The sequence below is a fragment of the Platichthys flesus genome, chromosome 4 (genome assembly GCF_949316205.1).
Source record: "Platichthys flesus chromosome 4, fPlaFle2.1, whole genome shotgun sequence".
Classification (NCBI taxonomy): Eukaryota; Metazoa; Chordata; class Actinopteri; order Pleuronectiformes; family Pleuronectidae; genus Platichthys; species Platichthys flesus.
The window spans coordinates 8,034,029-8,057,093 of NC_084948.1; the positions used below are offsets into that span (position 1 = coordinate 8,034,029).

Sequence of the window (23,065 nt, forward strand, 5' to 3'; positions counted from 1 at the left end):
GCTCAGCTGCATGTTTTGGTTTGACTTCACTGTTCTGACTGATTTTCACATGTGGTGCCCAACACTGAAATAATCTGTTGCTCTGACAACCAAATGGAACTTCTTCTCTAATCGTTTAATGCTGATGGATCCTGACCTGAAAATTACTCTCAGCAGTGGTTTATTTTGAAATACCAACTCCAGGATTTGCATAATGGTACTGGATGGAAACACACATTCATTTGCATATTTGTTTTATTGTTTACTCATAACTAATAAATATAACTAATGTAATGTTCATTACACCTATTTTTCAAAACATATCTCCATTCTCTATGCTTTGCACATTATGTACACTGTATCCATTTTATCTAACCCTGATGTCCTGACTGTGCACGTAGCGTTTCGGGTTATTTTAAGAAAATCCCCAAAATGATTTGGGCATGAAAGTGTTAAAACGTTGAGGGTTAATGAAAGCGTTGGTAAATGAGCGACAGGAGCACATTTGTCCACTGTTATCTGTCTCCTTCTATGTTCGTCTCCATTTGTTATCCTCAGACCATCCTCACATCATTTAGCACTTTGACATGGATCAGAGACACAGACAGCAAAGAGGGGAGGAGAAGCTGTTTGTCTGTTAGTGTGTGTGTGTGTGTGTGTGTGTGTGTGTGTGTGCGTGCGTTTAATGAGCAATACTGGCAAACTATCGATAAGTCATAAATCACTTCTGCTTTGGTGCCAAACACCTAGACAGGGCAACACACACACACAAACAAAGGGTCTTCTTTTGGTAGATGTCTCTCAGCGTGGGCTGTGGTGGAGATCCAGGTCAATTTAAATTGCATTTTGTCATCTATTCATCCAAAATCTTCACATCTCCTCCCATAAATGAGATCTGTCTCTTTTGGTAAAGAAACCTTAGCGGGTCCAACTGAACCATTCAGGTGAAATGTCAATATTAGTTCTGAGACTAACGATAAAGACGGAGAGAAACACAGATAAGGCAAAAAAAAACAACCGCCCTTGGAGATGATTCCAGGTTATGATCAAATCTGTCTCAGATTAATAAATGTAATTGCAGACTGCGACAAACTGAATTGTGATTTTAAATAGGTGACATTATAAAAGGTGTGTTTATCATCCACTCACGTACTGTTAGACATTATATGCCTGGTTAATAAAAGACATTCAATAAAAGGTTATAGAATTGCTTGCTTTCTTTTTTATGAACTGTAATTAGCTACTGTCAACATGCTGCATATCACGTTGTGTGTTACGAGTCATTCTATCTTTGTCAGATAGCACAACTCACATGCAATCTTTTTCCTACATCACAAATATATTACATTTCCATTAATAATAATCTCTTTAATAAAGTTTTCCCTTTATTCACGATTTCTGATGTAAGATGTAAGGTTGTTTGCATCAGGATTAAGAAGAAACTGCTTGACATATTTCCACAAAACTTGGTGGAAGGTGGGACATGAGCCAAGAAAGAAGACTTTATATATTGGTGCAGATCCAGAGACAGAGGCAAATCCAGGAGTTATTTATCACATCCTTTTTTTGGCATTTTCAATAAATTTTCCAAGGAATATATCATGGATCTTGATCAGAAGACAGGTTTAGGGGACTGATATTTATGAGGGTGTGCAATTTAGTACAAATCCAAATGAAAATTAAATATGGTTTCATAAGGAGACTGTTGGCTAAGGTATAGACTTTACTGAGTGACAGTCTAGTTTTATTCACATAATCTTAATTTTTAACTTAAGCCAAATTTCCAATGTTATTAAAAAAGCATCTATTGATTAAAACGAAGTAAGATTTGAGGTAAGATAATGGTAAAAGGACTTACTTTTATAAAGCCTAGTGCTTATCTAGTCTTAAACCTCGACCACTTGTCCTGTGAGACGCTCCACATCCCTTCATGGTGCACCTGAACATACATGAGAAGATATATGTGCCACCTGTTGCTTGACAGTGTCACACAGATATGTTTTATGACTCGCTGTGTTTGATCCTAATGATATTTTTTATTTGATGCCACATAAATCCATATCCAAATGTCAAGTTCAGCTTGTCTGGGAAACTGTAATTCCCACATATTTCAATTTCGTATTCTTATTACTTTCTGCCTGACATTCACTGTGACGAAGGTCCAGATGAAAGCCATGCAGGGAATATGTAAGTAATAAACAAATCTACTTTAAATTAAATCTCGGAAAGCTCCTCTTTATAACCAAATTCAAACTAAACACCCATGTATCTTTTTTACATGTTGTTGGCTGTTTCTGATATTTATGACTTAACCCGAAATAAAAACGTAAGAGAAAGTGGTAATAAAAATTGCATTTGGACAGTTACCTGTGTATTTAGTGTTGGACGGTGACTGACTGTTATCTAAAGTTTAATGAATGGTCTTATTGGCACACATCAAACATACACAGCGACACACGTTTCACATGGACATCACCCCGAGCAGCTGGATGTGTGAAAGGAAATGTCAGAGTCAGTTCAACCAGACATTCAACAGACTTTAACTTGCCAGCTCCCCGGTACAAAGTCTTTGAAATGTAAATTGAGCAGATGTTTCAAAAGAGCAGATTATTGTCCGATGTATTTATGACGTTTCTGTCCTCTCTGCTCTCTGGTCACGTGTGGACGTTGCGTTGCAATTCTGCATCCTCTGACAACGAGGAACGAGACACAAATCTCTTAAGGTATTGTCACACAAGACAAAGGTTGGTTTGTAATATGCACCCAGATGGGAAGCTGCTCTTTCTCTTTAAACATTTGGCTCGTTCCTCCCCCTCATGTTGAGTAGGTTTCTAAGTTAAAGGTCATGATGTTCTGATGAACTTGCCCTTACAATGTGAAGGAGCAGCGGTTCTACTGGGATGAGATGGCCGAACTCCTCTCGATTCCTTAGAAAACTTATTTCAGTGGCTGGTTTTCACAATCTCATTCTTTCAGTCACTACCCAGAGATCATCCTTGAGTCCAAGGGAATATTTGTACCAAATTTAAGGAAATTCCCATATCCCATTCTGCATGGCGCAGAGGAATCAAAATGGAAAAGGGTGGAGACATTGACAGATGGAGGGATGCATGGATCCCAATTCACAGCTGCAGATAAGGGGAGGTATGAAATTAAAAGAATGAAGAGGTGAAACAAAGGGAGCTGCAGAGAGAGAATAACAGAGAAGACAGAGAGCGAATCACATCGGCTGCAGTGACAAAGCAGCAAAGCCTTTAGCTGGTGTAAGTATATATTCACAAGCCACCCTGCTTAGCTTGAGTCACCAAGCAGTGAAAAGACCTTTCAGTCTCTCTACAGTATGTAGGCTGCTGAGCTGCTGTGTGTGTTTGTGTGTGAGAGAGCTGGAATCTTCTCGACAAAAACTAACCATGTTAGCTCTGATTTGGCTTCTGCCCCATTTCAACAGGTGTGGTTATACAGGCGACTTCAGAGGAAGTCAGCTTTCTCGATCTCATGCATAATAATATTAAGCTGGTTTACAAGTTAAAAATAATAATTTGAGGGAAATCAATAAGGAACTGAAAGACCACACAGCAGTTCAGCAGAGATAAAGAAATACAAAATGTGACAGATAAGAAAAGAGTAAAAACCAGATCAAATAAAAAAATATATGAAATGATTAAGATAGGCGATAAGATCAGAATCATGAGAAACCTTAACTATACAAATGTGTCTTCATGAGAGATTAAAAAGAGGGCCAGGAGTTTGCCAAGCGGATCTGCAGGGAGAAGTGGTAGCCTTTACAGAAAAGACTGTGGAATGGCGAGTACAGGGCCTTCACTGAGGTCTTCAGGTTACGAGCAGACACACAAGGTTTAAAAATATCCTAAATGTAGGTGCAAGAAAACCAAGAAAATATATTATAGATGATTATTGAACCCTGTGAGGAGTAGCTTAATCTGAGTAATGTACTCTCTGAGTGTGGAGGAGCTCTAATGTAACTGGACTGTTGGCTCAGGCAGGTGAAGAGAGAGTTCCAATGATTCAAACTGAAAAGGATGACTTTCCTCATGTGGCTGCTTTACATAAGTTCTAAACCACAAAGATAAACCACAAGATATTCCTGTCATTGCTTCACACTTTTTAGTGTGAAGCAATGACAGGAATACACAATTATCTAAACTGAATTGAAATCACTCCCCATTTACAGAAAATATACCCTCAGCACTCCCTTTATTTTACAACTCAATTTGGGGCAGCTCAATACATACGCTCTTAAAGTTCTAGCTTTACAAAGGTTAGAATGATTCGTTTTTGTGTGACATTGTTATTGTTGAAAACACTACTATAACTTATTTTTTGTCCTTTCTTTTTAAATGGCTCAATGACATGGGTAGAATATTAGAAACTCTTGTCGCTCTAATGCTAGGGAGCCCAACAAGAATTGTTTGAGGATTTCATTTTTGCTTCCTTTGCTTTATACATTGTTTTGCGTTACCTACCGAAACGTTTTCTATTCCTTCTGAATCCTTTCAGTCTGACCCTCGTCTCACACATGGTCAGAGTAAAAAAGGAACGGGAAACTATTGTGAGATAATGTAAAACAAATCAGGAGCCGATCCAAAAGCAATCCTCAAAAAATTGTCGATGTGACCCTTCAGCGGCTTCGTATGATTCTCTGCAGGACAACTCCTCTACTCACTATGAGCTCAATGCAAATATCTTCACCAATTTAATTTATATACTTATATGATAGTGATGAAATTTGACACAATTTATAGATTTAAATTAAGTGTGGTCCTGCCAGCCGGGAAATAATATTAGTACCACAGATTTTCAGTTTATGCATGTGGGTTTGTGTGTGTGTGTGTGTTTGTGTGTGCCAGGAGAGTTGTTCTTTGAAAGCCTATTTCCACAGAGAAAACCAAAAAAAAAAATTGGATGCAATTTTAGGAATGATTGAAATATAAATGACTGTTTGGGGTGAACTGTGGAGAGGTGGTTATTATTCATTACACATTAACCCAAACAGCCGAGACTGGCTATGGGCCATGTTGCATTTCAAACCCTTTTTTCTCTCTCTCGCCCTGCTTTTCCTTTTTATTATTTTTTATCAAGATCCATCCCTAAACTTCGCATAATTTTTTTAATTTATTGTTTCTTTTCCTGGTTAGGTATTTATTGTTTAGCTATTTAATGCAACTGCCCACTTGAAATGTGTCTCATCATGATGATACTGCAGATATACAGTATTTTGACTCAGTGCATCAGTATTGAATGTTAGTATATGGTAAAAGAGAACACAGCAACAGTGCGGGTGACAGGTACTTCCTACAGTTTAGTTTACACAAACCAGGAAACACATCACTGAAGTAAACAACAGCTCGTCCAATGGTGCTTTGTTTACAGAAACCACTAGTGTCATCCTGCACCATGACTGATCCCGACCCCTGACCCCAGTGGCTCTCAGCATGGCTTTGTGGCTGTGTGGAGAAACTGCACTCTCGTATGGCTCCAACCTAATTCAGTTTTTGTGTAGGTTCACAGAGGTCAGACTTTTCACACAACTCTGTATTAGCCTATAAACACAGGCTGTGGTTGTGTGTGCACCATCCAGTACAATCTTCACACATTATACTTTAGTGTTCCACAGTAAATGTTTTCTTATTGCTGCTGCGTGAAATTGAACCAAAACTTAAAGTCATCTTACGCCGGGTTCACACCGGACGCGGAAGCGATGCCAAAGCGAGGCGTAAGCGCAGCGCCAATCCTCTGGCTCCCATCCACTCCCATGTTAAACCGCAGCGCTGAACACACCGGAGGCTAAAGCGTAGCGTTGTGCCGCGGCGGCCTAGCGCCGTGAAGCGATCGTTTCGGCTCTTCGTGCTCTTCTATTTGGTCCATATTCGTTCTTCTAAATCTTTCGTGATTTCCGCGTATTGTGGGGCATGAAACCGGAAACTAGACTCCGGACGGGATGTAGTAAGCCGACCAATCACAAGCCTTGCGGGCTGCGTGAGGCTTGCGTCGTTTTGTCGTATAGTTAGAAAAATCGACAGACGCACGCAAGACGCCAGAGGGCACGAAAGGGGCGTGTTGCGTGTCTTGCGTGCATGCGTGCGTCCGTGCAACACGAGTATAATTCGGCCTAGAGGGGGGGGCTACGTATTCTCCACATAGGTTTGAGTGGAGAATACGTAATTGACCCTCGACACCCGACATTTAACGGAGCCAACAGCGGAGAAGTTCTTCAACATGGATTAAATTAATAATTGAAGTGGAGAAGTGCAGTGAGTTGTATGATCCTCGGAACATGTTGTATAAAGACAAGACTAAAAAGGACACATGTTGGGACGCTGTTGCAGTTACTTTTGGAGCAACAAGTAAGTATATGCTTGAAAAAAATTATTAAATACCGTTTTTACTGCAGGCTGATAACAGCGGCGCTTCGGCGTCGCTACCGCGCCCGGTGTGAACCGCCAAGCGCCGGCGCTCTAGGGATTAGCGCTTACGCCTCGCTTCGGCGTCGCTTCCGCGTCCGGTGTGAACCCGGCGTTAGTCCTCCTTGATTTGATGGATAAGATTTAGTTTCATTGATCATATGACCACTGAAGAATTGATCGATAGAAATGATCAGCTGTCTGTGGGAAGACCCTATTGGATTGAGTGTAATCTAATAACACATGAGTGTGCAGGAGTGTGTTTTACCAGCATGTCACTGGTTTACTCTCTCAGTGTTATATTGTAAACTAAATTGAAAACATGCATGTGTTTAAAAAGATATTGACTATAAAATATTTAATAAAACGTATATACATGGCCTTTGTGCCTATATTAACTTATAGTCTCTTTCTTTTTCCATCTCGCTGATGATTGATGGTATAGAGCTGTAATCAACAATACTTATTTATTTATGGCTCACTACAACTATCTAATAAACATGTGAGAGGCGGTGGTCTAGTGTCAGAAACTTGGACTATGGGCAGAGAAGGTCTCTGGTTCGTCTCTGGTTCGACTCCACGGAGAGACAACAAAAGATGAACCTGGATTGATCTGTCCAAACATCCAAGAGTCTCCCTACCCTGTCTAGTGCCCCTGAGCAAGGCACCTTACTCCCCCATGGCCTTCTCCACATTCAAACCTATATGAAACAACATAGTGCAGATGGAGGTGAAGGAAACTGTGAATGTTGTGTTTGCGGGGAAAACAACATCCTTGAACAATTTCTCCTCTGCACAAATGCAATGGTTTCAGCTGCCCGGGGCCAGAGCATGCTCCTGTATGTGTGCTGCATGTGAGGTGTCCCTGAAAGCACCATTTGTGCTTAATGGGAATTTGCTGCATGGAGGGACGGCACTTAACCATTGTGTATGAATGGCTTTGATGTTTTCAGGGCTGCAGTATTGAATAAGATGTAAAGATGAGTAACGTGACTTTAGAAATTTTAATTTAAATCCACTTTTAATCATTGAGTACTATAGACTTCACTCACTTTACAACACCGTCATTTGATTTTAAATTATTTTTGACTTTATAGTCCATTGTGAACAGAGACACATGTAAAGCAACCTTTGGTCTCTTTAAGGGCGCTGTATGAATTCATGTTACTATCATTTTTATTGGAATAAATGAACAATTCTTGACTTAACACCAAGGGTGAAATATCTGTTATAAATCTCTGATATTGGCTGGTACTCTAAACCACGTTCATGGCAATGTAAATCATACCAAAACCGTTGCAGCTTCTCTTTTCTCCCTCTGTCTGAAACGCTCCATTTCAGCTCTTGGCCCAGCTCAGAGAAAGCCCAGTTTGTTCTAATTGGTCAGTGTCGGAAATGTCATGCCCCTTCCCCACAAGCTCCCTGATCGGCTGTAAACAAAGCTGTATCCATGGTAACAATGGCTCCGGTTCTGCGGGACCAATTTGAGTCAAAGTAGCTGGTGGTTAGATTTAGAGGAAAGTGGGAAAATGTGAGCGTGAACGTTTGATTTACGTATGGGGACCACGACCATGACGTCAAGAGAAAGGTAATGGTGCTCCATCTACAGTAAACCATGTTCAATTCTGCACATTTGATAAAAACAATGCCTTCCACAATTCCAGACTGAATACATTGGTTTAATGACAAGAGGCTCTAAAGTTGTTATTTTAAAGAAAAGAAAACGTTGTAGGGCCGGGCACTACATTGAAAATGTTGATATTGATAATTAACATGATAAATGTCATATTAATATTTTTAAATAAGTTTAAAGACTGATTTTGGCTCCTGAATGAAGGTTGAGGCTTTTAACACTTTATGAGCATAGATTGACAAACACTCGATCAACAGTTAAACATCTGAGGTAGTTATCCCTCATTATTACATCGATAAATATTTTACTTTAGTTACATTGCTATTGTGACTAATGATATTGTTTTATCGCCCAGCCCTATAAGTTGTAATGCTTAAATATTTATATTACAGGGAGTTGCTGTTGCTGAGCTACACAAGCACCACTGCAAACACTCAATGGTAACCAATGTCTAAATTACATGTAGCATAAACTGAGCTACTGCACGGATGATTTTGAAAAAAGGAGGCATGACATTCATAGATAAGATGAAATGTGATTCCATCCAAGGAAAAGAAGGGAAGTCTGAAATACCTTTCATGTCAGGAGAGTAAAAGAGAACAGTGATCAAATGCGTCAGTGTTAGGACGGATGGAGCAGAACAAGGGGAATTAAAAGACAGAGAGCTGTGTGAACCGTTACACATATATTAACATTATATAACTATTTCTATTTTTTGGCAATTTGTTGATTCAATTCAATTCAATTGTATTTGTACAGTGCCAAATAACAACATATATTGTTGTAAGGTGTTTTAGGCTCGAGACCTTGAAACTTTATTATTGGGATATCTCATTTTCAGTGTAATTGTAGTTGAATTTTCTCATAAACCTGATGCTCAGAGGTCATGTTATTAAACGCAATATGGTGCTCATTAGTGCAGCGGAGTCATGTTGCTAAATTGACCCGAGATCAACCAATTTCTTCAACTAGTTAGGAAGACATTATGGATTAGCTTCACATAGAGCTTGCATTTAAAGGCTAAGTGTATCTTGAACTAAAGCTAAACAAGGTTTTTGGATCGTAGTGTTGTTGAGATTAACATTGTATGTGCTTCTTCTCTTTCTTCTATTTGTCGAATTCTAAACAAATTACTAAAGTATCTTAAATCATACGGAGGAAGCCTGCATCACCAGTATCCTGTTCTCACAGGAAATACATCAAATTAAGGATTCCAGAAGGTGACTCGTGAGATGAGGTCAGAGGAAAGCAATCGCTCACATATAGATAAGAACAATTAACATATCCACAATAAGTGTTTGAATCATTTGAGGCAGGAACAAAGACCTAGAAACTGTCTAAATGTTTCTCAGATATAAAACACCTTTGACACTGAAGAGATTAAAATGGTTTAAAATCTTTATTTCAACAGCGCAAGCAGTGGGCAAAGCAGCAGCACAATAGAAAGCACAACACTGCATCGCAACATCAGGTCTTTTCTCTTAATCTCCTTCACTCCTCCTTCCTTCATGCATTTTTCATCCCGCATGGCTGCTGTCAGGTTTTCTCTAGCTCCCTCAGTGACATAGAGGAATACATGCATGAAGAGACAGCAACAGCTCTTCTCCTGTTACCTAATAGTGTTGGTCAAAATAAGCCCAGAGCTCATCTGATAGCAGCAACACAGGGAATCACATCAGTATACGTGTGCGTGTGTGTGTGTGTGTGTGTGTGTGCCTGAGTGCGTGCATGCGTGCGTGTGTGTCTGTGTTTGTTTGTGAGTGTGTGTGTGTGTTTTGTGTAATCAGCAGTGCATTCTCTGCTTTTCTTTTGAGAGTATGAATGTGTGTCTTACCGTCTTGGGGCAGTGGACATATCGTGCTAGGCTGATAATCAGGTCATGTGTGATGGGGTCGACAAGGTTTCTGAAGCTGGCGTAGCGGTACAACACGTCATCCAGGGATGTTGACTCCATGCCCAAATCCTACACACACATACATATACACACACACACACACACACACACACACACACACACACACACACACACACACATTAAATAAGACTGTCTTACCCTCACTTATGCAACTGTACATACAGAACTTATATAAGCAACACTCATAGAGGCAAGGCAGTCAATACCAAATATCTTACACATGGTAGAACTCATAGGGCGCTCATTAAACTTGAAAGACAGAAAAAACACAGGAGAGTGAGAAGACAATTCGACAGCAAACATAAAATGTGAATATTCGACAGTCCACATCATGTATTTTTCACTTTTACAAGCGCTTATAAATATAATAACTGTATTCTCTCATTGGAATATGAGCTTTAAGAATTTAATGCTGCTTTTTAAACTGCAGCAATAAATTAACAACCGTTGCTGGGTTTCTTGCTCTGACTGTTCACTTGCTTATGAATGAAAAGGAAAATCTGTCACATCTCAACCTCCATCAAATCTGTTGAGGCATAAACCTGTTGGCAGAGTTTCACGCATGAAAAATAGTCTTGTTAAATCTAAAAGAGACATTTCCACTTCAAGGAAATAGACAAACACAGGGACAGATTAGAGCGGAGCCCTTAGAAGCACTCTGAGGAATCAGCCTTACATCATTTGTTGCATGGAATTTGGACAAATAATTGGTCCCTTTGTAAATTGTGTCCCCTTTGTGACCCCTGATGTAAAAAAAAACATAGCTATGCCACTGGGTCAGCATGAGAGAGGCCAATCTACATTAAATATTGATATTTCTATTTAATGGTTGCACTACAAAAGAAGTTGATTGTATTCAAAGAATGTTCATTTTTAAACAAGGGAATTTATAGGTGGTATGTTGCTCGTGGGTCGAACAGCAGGTTGGTTTGTGATTTCTGTATAAATAGTTATGGTTTCTAAAGGATGAATTCAATATCTATGATCTATGACTTTCGAGTGCCATTATTTAAATATGTATTTGTCTAAAACTTTATACTAAATACTTGCAAAAATAACACCATTCCTTAAAACATGGGCTAAGATTGTTAGCATAATAACATAGAAACTAGAATCATAAACTTGTTGCCCGTTGTTCCTTCAAAATATCAGCATGTTACCATGCTCTTGTTAGCATTTATCTAAATGTAGCACATCAAAAGGTTGAGTGTATTCATGGTAGCTACTAGTACAAAGTATATTCTCAGTCATAATTTCCTCATGTTGTAAAGTTTAGCTAAGACGACCCTAATGTACGCAAAGAAGCTTAGGCTGGTGAACATGAATTTAATGTAAACTAAATGAAGTTATATAAACCTATATATATTTATATATGTTTTTTTTTTGGAAAATACACACTGTCTAACCACTATTCTCGCTGCTAATATTATTGGGCTTGAAACACATTCTGGGTGAGGGTCTGTGTGATTGCGTTTGTAAGTAAAGGCATTTCACTCTAGAGGTAAGAGCATAGTGTCGGCAAATATAAGTTTGTATGTTTGGGTTTGTTTGTGCAGGGAATTCAAAGGAACTTAAGTGGCAATAGAGCCAATGATTAGAGAGAGGGACAGATAGAGAGAGCAAGAGAGAGAGAGAGAGAGAGAAAGAGAGACAGACAGACAGACAGACAGAGAGTGAGAGGGACGGATAGATAGAGAGAGAGAGAGAGAGATTGAGATGCTCGCTCTCCTACAGAAAGGTATGACTCACTGAGGTTTTCATGCTGTCTATTGTTCTGCGTGGGAGGGGTATTAAATTATCCCAGCTTCTTTGACTTGGGTTAACTCGGTCCTTGGCTAAGAATAAAAAGGAACTCTCATGTCTCTACACTACTTATAAAGGTAGAACCTATACATGCAGAATCTGTAGAGAAACGTTTGTCTCATGTTGACTCGTTGTACAGTAAGGCTAACAAAGACAGTCTTGGCCAGGATAGCTGCTGTCTAAACAAGCCCTAAAATATTAGTCATTACCCATTGAGGTTAATTTGCTTTTAGGTGACAGCGGATGGGTTTTGAGACTGAAGTAGATCAAGGAGAGATAGCAGTTAACCCCCCCCCCCTCCCCCGCGCTTCCTGTTTTAATGCTAAGCTAAAGCTAACCAGGCTTGAGCGTGCGGGAGCGTACAGACATGGAAGTGGCGGCTTTCATTCACAGCACGTGAGTGAAAAATGATCTATTCTAATGATCAATAAAATTGGCATTTATAATTCAAAGAAAAAAACCTTTCCGAAGCCATATACATGTCCAGTATGCAGATAGTTCATCCCTGAATTACTCTAAATCTGAACCTGAGCATGCTTTAGGTTTACAAAGCAGCAATCGGCACTTCCGCAGGCGAGTGCTGACGCTGTGTGCTACGTGGGTTTGGGGGGGGTTGGTCTGCAACACTAATAAGTAAAATTGGGATAAATTGAAACAGTAGCAAGACAAACTGCTGGAGTCACCCTCCAAAAAAAGCCATGCATTATTAACAGGGGACCCTTGTGAAATATACATGACAACGACCAAATAAAAATGCACAGTCTTCTTCCTTGAACTCTGAGGCGATGGTGGGTTGAGTGCAAACACATGCACACAGAAACAATTGTGCTAAGAGGAAAACACTGCAGGCTTTTCTTTCATTAGGAAGCACCACCCACACTAATTAGAAGTGGTCAGCATCAAAGCTGTGCTCGGAAAGCACATGAACATGGAGCTGGAGATACACATGGATCAAACAATTGATCAAGTGCAGGTTCTTTGGTATAAAAGGAAATGACAACATGATAAAGAAAACCCATATATAACATTTATATTGACCTTCAACAAAGATCACATACTGATAATGATGATGGAGGTTACAATCATACATGAATAAGAAGTCTTTATATTGAAGGTGTCAGGAAGAAACTACTGCAGGTTGTATTGCCTTTACTTTTAATGCATTTCTTTTTTGCTCTGCTATGACAGGCAGTTTTCTGGTACCTGTATTGTTTAAAGTCTCTTGTTCACAGTTTACTCGCGTCATATAATGCTAGTCTATAGGGGGAAGTCTTTTTGCCATCAACAAGCCTGACTGTCGATATCTTAATGTGTGATTGATACCACTAAGATTTATAAAGGTTCACCTTTTCCTGAATCTGCAATAGAACTAAAATCCCCGTGCAAGGGATGTGCATTAGCTCTTTTTAACAGAAAACATTTTGACATGTAACAGTAGGAAAAGCTGAGGTGTAAATATTAAAATGACTGATGACTGAATTCTATTTAGCTGTTGAAGTTTCAAGCTCCTGGTGGTTTTCACGCTGGTGCATTGTCACAGTCATGTCTTAAGGCCAATGTGTGCTTCTCCTTTTTGCAAGCACGGACCGAAAGGACCGCCTTCTATGCCTTGGAACGCCTTCTCCGGGCTCCACGGAGTGCTTTTTGTGCAGCTCTGATTTTTCTAACTACACGTCGGCATGGCGGAGAGCCATCGAATAGCCCTTGGCTGTGATTGGTCCGCTAACGTCCGCTAACAACATTTCAGGACCTCAAACTTCCTGTTTCATTCCCTATAGCACAATAAACCCAAAACACAACTATAATTCTAGGATTAATGTGATTTAATTAAGTGTGTTAAGCTAGCTGAGTTGTCCGGCTGACGGTGGCTGGTTAGAGCCCTGACGGCATGTGTGTACGGTCACATACGGTTATAACGGCCTGTCATAACGCCGCTAGCGAGCTAGTCACCATGCTAACTGCGGTGGTTACAGCGCAAAATCCTGTTACCATCAGGTTAAAACCAAACACTTGGTAGTAGTTAGTATCGGGAGTCCCTGCTGACTGTGTGTGGAAGCTGGGAGGGACGCTAGCTGCCTCCGTGTAGCTTCAAGCTTTTGAATTAGCAAAGCAGTTTGGAAACAAGACCGGGGGAACTGCTGCGCTAAGAAACGATAACATAAGCATTATGACCCGCTGGGTGTCACTTTATTTTAGCAAAAACTGTCTGCTAGACATCAACAGCCTTTGTCTGCTAGTTGCCATAGTTCACTGTGTGTGAGGAGCCGGGAGGACGTAATTAAACCAACTTGGACTTCTTCTACATACCTCATGAGGTAGGCTTCTCTAAGCTCTCTTCCGTTGCGCCAACTTCTGTTCTGGCATTGGATTGTTTTTCAGCACAAACCGCTCGTAGAACCATAAAAGAATCCAATTCACCCCTTAACACAATCACTTGGCCCTACCCCTCTGTTAAGCACATGGGGTAGTGTTGTCCTGTTTCTCTTTGGGATGTAGGGGTAGCGGACATCTCGCCCTTCAAACTCCTCTTTAACCATTAAGGTTAGTGACCCTTATACGGAAATACAATTTTTGTCAAATCACCCTTTCTCGAACCATAGTATGACCAGTTTGTTGTTTGTTTTTATATAATTGATTGATTTTTATTTTTTTTTAAATCAAGCATATTGGTTGAGCTGATATCTATGAGTGTGTGAAAGTTGGTTGCAGCTTGATTTAGTTATAGGGAACTCTTAGGCCTTGGCGGTGGGAAGCACTCTGCCAAGTGTCATTCTACAATTTACTATGGTTTGACAATGGATGTCTAGGTGCTGCTGTTCATTCAATTCACTGTGGGTAGCAGTTTGCTACCTTTCTGGCTAACAATGCAAATAATGCTGCCGTCAAATGGACCTTGTTCTTGTTCTTGGACACATGGGAAGTCGTGTCCACTTGTGAGCTTTGTGCTCAAGGGGCTAAGTTTTGAGAGCAGCGACATGGATGCTAATATTGATGTTGACTTATGAAGTAAGACTGACCCTTCTCTTATTCATGGTCTGTCCAATATGATGTGAGCTAAGCAATAGTCTAATTTGACCCAGTGATGGGAATCTAATTCTGTGAAAAGTAGTCATAACATCATTCAATACCAGTTTTTTAGATGACAGCATTCAAAAACTAAAACAAGGTTGTACTTAAGGAATGTAAATGAGGAGGATGGAACAGAGTGTGCAGTCTGCAGTCAGCATTCACACTATGGTGAATTACAGTGCCGACAAAACAGAGCTGAATTAATTAATTAGACAGCACCATGAATAGACGCTGCCCTAACGAAGAGAACACCAATTTGAGGAGGTATAACTAACAGCAATGTGTGGAAAAGGTTGAAGTATTTCATGTCATAACTTAAAAAAAAAAAAAAAATTATAGTGTTGTCATCAATTAAATTCAGTGGATGAGTGAATCTTCCATTTTTGACCCGGAAACCTATGCTATGCAATAAAGGGGCCTCATATAAGAACCACTCATACGATCAGATTTGTTCTGATGTGGCAGAAGGCAGTTTTTGGCGTTGGTACAGATTGAATATCTCTTTTGGACCTTAAAGTAAAAATATTCTTTGAGAATTATCCAACATTAAATATATAATTATAACAATGTAATGCAAAAATTATATTCTGTTTATCATACCATTATCATCATAGTTCTTAAATCTCACGCTTGAGCCTGAAGAACACTCGCAAGTTTGTGTAGTTAAGATATGATCAATCAAACATGGAGCACACAGGCGGACTGTCCATCAGTATTTTTTTATTTCACCATATAGGACATTTACGGAAGTCAAAGCGCTCCATCATGGCAGCAACAATGTCTTCAAACTAAAAGCCCATCATCCATTTAGTTGCTGCACTTTTTATAGTAAGCAGACTTACAGAGCTTTTATTTTGATAAAATGTGAACAGAACTCTGAAATACCCAAAATGCAATTTATGAAAAATAACAGCAGTTCAGTAAATAATTCAAACTAATATATAAACCACACACATTAAAGGCAATGAAGACAATTAAAGTTTAATTTTATGAAAGATATTGACTATAAAATCGACACTGTAGATAAACCAGGTAGGATTAATAATTAGTGCAACAGAGTTTTGAGTTATGGCCAAAACAACAGTGACTGAGGCCCAGCTATTGACTAATGGCAGCTTCAGTCCTACAATATTAATGGTGACCACAACACAACCGCTGCTCGTTAAGTCACAAAACGCTGGTCACACACCATAGGATGAGTAAAAATTGTTGAAGGAAGGACTGAGGATGAATTTACAGCTTACAGAGGTTTCCACAGACACTGATTGTTTAAGGCAGCCCAGGGGGAAGTGGTGAAGATATGCTGGCTTTGGTTTCAAGTCAATTAATGGGCGGTGATTAAGAAGGTGGTCTTCCCATTAGCTCTTAACGGAGATCCTGTGTGATTAATCAGGGTCTGTTTAGTCTGAGCTCTCCTGTCATCACCATGGTTTCCGAGCAACGGAGAGGAAAACCCGGGAATCAGAGGATAAAAGGCCTCCTGTCTTTCAAACACAAAAAGTCAATTCTCCTCTTTTTCTTCTCTTTGCGTCATTTCCTCCTTTTCCCCCCAAAGTACTCTCTTCTACTGCCTCTGTAATCACTACCACCTCTTCCTCGCTCCTTTTCCTCCTCTACTCACAGATTTTCCCCCTCTCCTTCTTCTCAGTAATTGTCTTTATCCAATTCAGCGTGAGACGGTCTGTCCGCCCTGTCCCTTTCTGCCAGGGTACAAACCCTCCGGAATATGGAGGCAAATGTGAGTTATGGTTATGTCACTGGTGCGTGTTCAATTTTTATCGACCTGAACCAACACGAAAACGTGACATCATCTTTAATGCGTTAGAGCCTTTGGGAGAGTCAGAGGCACATAGTGAAATAGCACCTGTTGTTGTCATCCTTCTATGTCTGTCACAAAGCCTCCCGCGGCTTCTGTGCATCCATCATCTCTTTGCCAACACAGAATAAATGATCCACGGCTCATCCTTCAATCTGAGAAGCCACAGTGTATCCACACATTAATAAATTTGACCCAGTTGAAAAGCCAAGAGGATGTTTCATCTTCTTTAATCCTCAGATCCATAAACAGCGGCAAGAAAAAAAAATCCTACAGAGGTCGGAGGAGCTTGACCTCGGCCTACTGCTCGACGGATCAAAGATTAACCATGTGAACGGCTGTGTTCACCACAGTACCTTCTCTCTTCCAGTGACACTGTAGCACACACTGTACCGCTCAGGGCTTAAATATCACTCTCAGCGTCATCATATGAAGAATGGGCATGCTGATGGAGCAGTGAGACGTCGTAAAGTTTGTAAATCGTTTACAAGTCACTTAATGAAAGCAGGAGTAGTTCATTAAGTGCTAACAGATGCTCACTACAATTCTCTGCTGCTATAATGGAGACTGGCTGTTGGCAAACAAAATTTGAATATGTTACAATGAGGCTACATATAGAGACACAGCCAATAGTCTGACAGTTTGAATTAAAAACAATGGAGCTCATTCTGTCAACTGGAAACTCCTCATTAGAAGAGGTGTTTTGCTTTGTAGTACATTTCACTTTATTCTGAAATGGGAATCACATCTCAATACTCAGAAATGTTTATGTTGCATTGAGTGTTGAAAACCTTCAGTTATCTAAATATGAGATCAAATTTCTTTCATTCATACATTTTCTTTCGCTCAGATTTTTTCCCGTATTTAGACTGCTTTATTTAAGGAACTGAATTAAACAGAAAACACATTTATATAAAAATATTGTCATGGCAATAGTACCAAGACATATTGTATTAAAAATCACAAAAACAAACACCAAACAATTTAATGGTGGCACAATTCCACTAAAAAATACATTAGATTGTATGATGATACAAAACCGGATACAACCTGTTACTGTGCTTCATTTGGTTATTACGACACCTATGTTTGATAAATTAATTTGTGTTCCTCCAACATGGAACAGACAATCACCACAGTCTCAAAAGTAAGAACTCATAAATGAGCCACAATGATGTGGAAGTAAAACAGTTACATGTTTTCCTGTTGGACCAAACATGACATGTTGTTGGAGTTTCAGCTAAGTCATGATTAGATTGTTTAGCATTAGGCTGTTCTGTCTGTTGATCACTAATGCTGCTGTCTCCAAAAGTAGAGTAGGAACCGGAGCCTTCAGCCATCAAGCCGCTCCCCTGTGTGATCATCTCCCAGTTTCAGTTCAAGAGGAAGACACCCACTCTGCTAATTTCCAGGAGACCCTGGTGTCTGTCTCTGACTTTTGCTGCCTTAAAAGCACTGAAACATTTGGCTGGGACAGGTTGCTGTGTCTGCTTGCACCTCTATGGCAGCCATAGGTGTTTTAGGAGCATTTTTCACTTTGGAGAGAGTAGGCTATAGCTGTCTAAGCAAAACGCATAGATGGGCTAACACCTGAACAGCAATGACAGCTCTTCAATAGTTTGGCATAGATGGTGCTGTTATCATACCTGGAAAGTAGCTCTAGATTGAATGAAGAGCAAATCCTGGCACTGACGGCTGTTCTCAGTGGAATAAATGTGTTTGCTCTCCTCCTGATTGTGTGTCAACCATAACAGACAGATGGTTTGTCAAATCACCTGCCAAGTGGTTTTTGAAAGCACCTGCCCACATCCAATCAGTTTCCAATGAAGCCTTCCCAGAGGGCTCTGTTGAACGAATTATGTGGATCGCCAGGGGAGGTGGATCCTACTCCGCAATAAAACATATTCATTAAGATTCTATTGAAAGTTACTGTTTATGTAACTTAGGCTGCAGCTAAAAATTATCCCTTCACCTGCTCTATACTATGTCAGACGACACTTAATCTTCCAGTTGTCAATGTGACATATCGAAAAATCTTTTGTCCAACCAATACTCAATAAGTTAGCAAGTTCCATATTTAGTTTGTGTTAGTTTGTGTTCTTATGCTAGTGTTTGACACTTCTGTTAATTTGACTAGTTTTATGTTCTAGTAGAAACAGTTGAAACTATATTGTTTTGTTAATATAATGTATCCACGGAGAAACAACAAAAAGACGAACCTGGATTGATCTGTCCAAAAATCCAAGAGGATTCTCCCTACCCTGTCTAGTGCCCCTGAGCAAGGCACCTTACTCCCCCAACATCTGCTCCAGGGGCGCCGTACATGGTCGCTCACTGCTCTGTGTGTCCTGCACCAGATGGGTCAAAAGCAGAGGTTAAATTACCCTACCTGCATCAGTGTGCCTGTGCATGTGTTTGGGACTAATAAATGCATCTTAATGTATTGGTACGCAGTATTCTCCTTTTATTAGCATATATACATTTTGTAATTGATTATATTTCGGTGTATTTTGTAGAATTATGAATCGATCTATCTTGTATTACTTATCTACTTTAATTTCTTGTTAATAACTTGTTCAGTTATGGTTTGACCATTAATATCTGGAATCTTGTCTATTTTCTAATTGACTATTTCTACAGTCATTTTAAAAGCAGTCTTTTCGTGTGTAGCCTTATTTTGGCCAATCCATGTCCTGCTCACAGAATCTGTGTTTGCTGAGGACCTCTTGAACCTCACTGCTGTGCTGTTGTGTCTCGGAAACTGTGGTTCACCTTTGGGGAATCATGGCTTAAAGGGATGGTTCACCTAAAAATGAAAATTCACTCTTTATCTACTCACCACAATGCCGATGTGTGCTGGGCCTTAGTTTGAACATGAGAACGTGAGCGTACCTCAGAGGAAGCTATCAGAGGACGTTTAAGCTGAAAACATGAAGCCATTTTGAGTCAAATATGAATGTCGGGGCTTGAGATCACCACGGGAGTAGCATGGAGGCCTGATGTGTTTATTCTGTTGTTTTATTACGTCTGAAGAAGGGGTCCCATTAAATTATATTGGATTCGGCTGCAACACTGTTTACCCCTGAGTCTGCAGAAGTGTTTTGTGGACTCAACCTCTACACTCACCCGTCCATAGGCATAGTGGTGAGTAGATAAGGAGTGCATTTTCATTTTACTGTGATCTATCCCTTTAATGAAAAGGTGACAGAGATAGTAATCCCTCGGTTTTAATGATGATGGATGGGGAGGTGTCCTCCATCTTTAAGCCTGTTTGTTTTGCTCATCTGTTTACTATTGCTTCATGGATTAACAACCTAAATGGATTTGATCAGAGGACTGTAACATAAAGGAACTAATGGAAATCTCCAAAAGCCAAACAAGAAACTGTGAAAGCAGCGTGTGTGACTGTGTCTGTGTGTGTATTAACTGTTCCCTGTGGTTGAGTCATAGGGGGATACACAGTGAACAATGACGGCATATGGAATCTATGTGATGCTGTCCAATGAGCTAACTGATAAACCTGTTTCTCTCTCCACATTATTTTTAGCCTATCTTTGTTACTTTCTTTTCACAACGACAAGCATATTCAGTTTTCATAATTCCACTCCTGTGACACACAGATCCTCTCTCCGTAGCTTCACAAATCCACCAACTCAACTATGGGCCTTTCGTTTCCCTCCTTCCCCTTTTCTTTCCCACTCCACCACATTCTTTCACTCTGCTATAGAGTTTAGCAACTGCAGCAGCAGTGGCAGCCAAACCCTGCAAATGACTTAACACACAGAGAGAGAGGCTATAAATCGCAGCAGTCTCCACACTGTACCAGTGCAGCAGAGCCTGGCTCAGCAGCACAGGTCCAACAAGCCAGTCACGCAGCGAGAGGTTCTCATGTTCAGTCACACAGGCAGAGCAATGCTTCCACAGCTCCCTCATTCCCACTGTTGTCAGACTCTACACCACCATTCACAATGTGATTGATATGCTGCACTGTTTTTCCATATCACAACTGCTCACCATTACTTACACACACTCTCTCTCTCTCTCTCTCTCTCTCTCTCTCTATAGGTTTATGTCAATATCTCCTGTAATATACTAATTATATACAGCCTCATGCAAAGGTCAAGGGCAGCTGCACTTCACCCAAGTGCATTTGTGTACAAAGATTATTTCTGTAGTGCCAGATGTATATTATGTAAATATTCTCTGTTATTCTTCTTTTTGTTTCTATTTGATTGCCCTTTTCTCATATCGTCTGCCCCGTTCATTCAGCAATATCTGCTGCAGTAACAAGGGAGTTTCCCCAGTGAGGGATCAATACAGATTTATCCTATCTTATATTGGAGAGGCGGTCAATTCATCAGGCATTGAATCAGTTTAGTCAGTAGGTCAAGAGTCAGTCAGTCAGTGTGAGCCTGGTTTGTGTGTCACAATTAGTGCAGCACTCTTACACAGAATAGCAAGAGAGAGGAAACAGAGGAGAGGAAATCCGGGAAGCTGGAGTTTTGTGCTGTGTAGAAACATGACCCTCTGACCTCAGAGCTTTTACTCACTCTTAAACTCTTATTCACACTCACACTCAGCAGTTACCTGTCTCAGTGTCCTGAGCATCTCGGTGGCCTCGTCCTGCTTGCCCTGTTTGGCCATCAGCATCATCTCCTGGATCATGCCAATACGGCGCTGGTACGGCGGTGGAGTCACACCACGACTTAGCCGGTCCCCGGACTTGAGCATGAGAGATGCTAAGATGTCCCCCCGCTCCTTGGTGGGTGTCCGCTTCCAGCTGTGCTGAGGGCTGGCTCCTCCAGGCTCCTGGCCTTTGGTCTGCTTAGCACCCATGGTGCTGTGCTAATCAGCTGTGAACAGTGACAACAACAAGACTGGTACCTCATACGGACGCAGGTTTGAATAGAGTCTGAGATATTCTGTGCATTCAAATGTCTGATCACATCTTCCTGAAATCTGCAGATTGGAGGTTAGATGTGAAGCATTGTGAGCAAATTCCAAACTGCTTGTAAACAAATGTCATTGCGCTCAGTTCCAATAAAGAGAGGATGTTCCAACAGTACAAAACAATGGTGTAAAAACATGAGCCAGCAGCTGCAGTGGTTTTCTGCCTTTGGGGAACTTGTTTTTCCCGGACGGTGCAGCTCAAGTCGGGAACAGGTCGGAGGATGCTGCCTGCAGCATGGCCACAAAGCACGAACGCAGCAAAGTCAAGATGCAGAACAGCCACAGAACGGAACGGGGTACGTCACAGCCTCCTCCTATCCCGGACACAACTTCACCCAAATATTTACCCTCGAAAGCAGCGTGATGTTCCCGCTGTGCTGTGCTGGGATCCCTCAGAACAGAACCCTCTGTCCAGGAGCACAGCAGCAGGGAGCGGATCGAGGGAAGTGGTGCATGAAGCAGGGCATGGCAATGTTTACGTCTCCTGTAGATCTCCTCCGAGTGTCTGCTGCTCTGCTCTGCCCCGTCCTCCCTCCGCCGCTGGAAGAAGTCATGTGTTTACCTGCACCAAGCACGCGTCCGTCCTTCCTCCAAGGTTGATCCTGTGTCCGCTGTGGAGGAGGCGGCGTGTCGCGGTTGACTGGAACGTGTGGAGGCTGCACATCCGCGGTATGACAGACAGGAGGTGGGAGAGAAAGGCTGAGGTGTCCCCTCTGCTGCTGGGACTAAATTATGTATCACACCCTCTGTTCAGCTGGATGGGGGCGCGCGCAGCGAGTGCACGTGAGCCAAATATTCTCCCTCCTCCTCGCAGACTGGGAAGGGCGGAAAGAGCGCGAGCAGCGACAAGTTCACAATTGTCTTTGATCTCCGTGAAGACAATAGACCAATATCCTTTACAAAATATTAGAGTTAAATTTTGCGCTGCTTTGACAGCTATACATGTTTTATCAGGAAGTCTCATTATTTCTTACATCCTCAATAGTGTTCCAGCATTATCGACATTGAGCTTTTTGCAATAATATCGTTTTTTATTTAAAATAATGGGCTTATGTTGGAAGTCGACCAGGAAACCAATTAACATGTTAAAGCGGCCGCTTTACTTTACTGGACTCTGCATCATAAAGTTAGTGCAACACACTAATTTGCAAATTGCCTTGAATTTCACACCTGTGATTCCAAACTGACATATTTCCCGTCAGATCTCTGTCTCTTGTCTGGAGAACAAGGCACGTTTCAGTCTTATCTAGTAATTGAGAAGTAATTGATATCATTACATTTCTGTACAGTATAACATTCAAACGATGCACGTTTGCATTTAATATGTGATCTGTATGTGCGCACACTAAAGTGCTCTTTAGTAGTACAGTGATCAGATAAAGCACTACACTGACATCTGGTGGTTGCTGTTCAGAACACATGCATCAATACAGAAAGTTGAATGTATCATTTGGCAATCACCGTCAGTGTTGTGCACG

At 40.8% G+C, this 23,065-nt stretch overlaps 1 protein-coding gene across 1 annotated transcript in view; it reads right to left on the minus strand.

Moving 5' to 3' along the window:
• lrrc75a (leucine rich repeat containing 75A) overlaps positions 1-22,293 on the minus strand; it is a 54,009-nt gene extending 31,716 nt beyond the window's left edge. The window contains exons 1-2 of the mRNA XM_062386743.1: positions 21,225-22,293; positions 9,869-9,997 (exon numbers count right to left, since the gene is read on the minus strand). Of these exons, the coding sequence (XP_062242727.1) occupies positions 9,869-9,997; positions 21,225-21,473 (378 nt within the window). The 5' untranslated portion in view covers positions 21,474-22,293. The remainder of the gene's footprint in view (positions 1-9,868; positions 9,998-21,224) is intronic.
• Between the last annotated feature and the right edge of the window lie 772 nt (positions 22,294-23,065).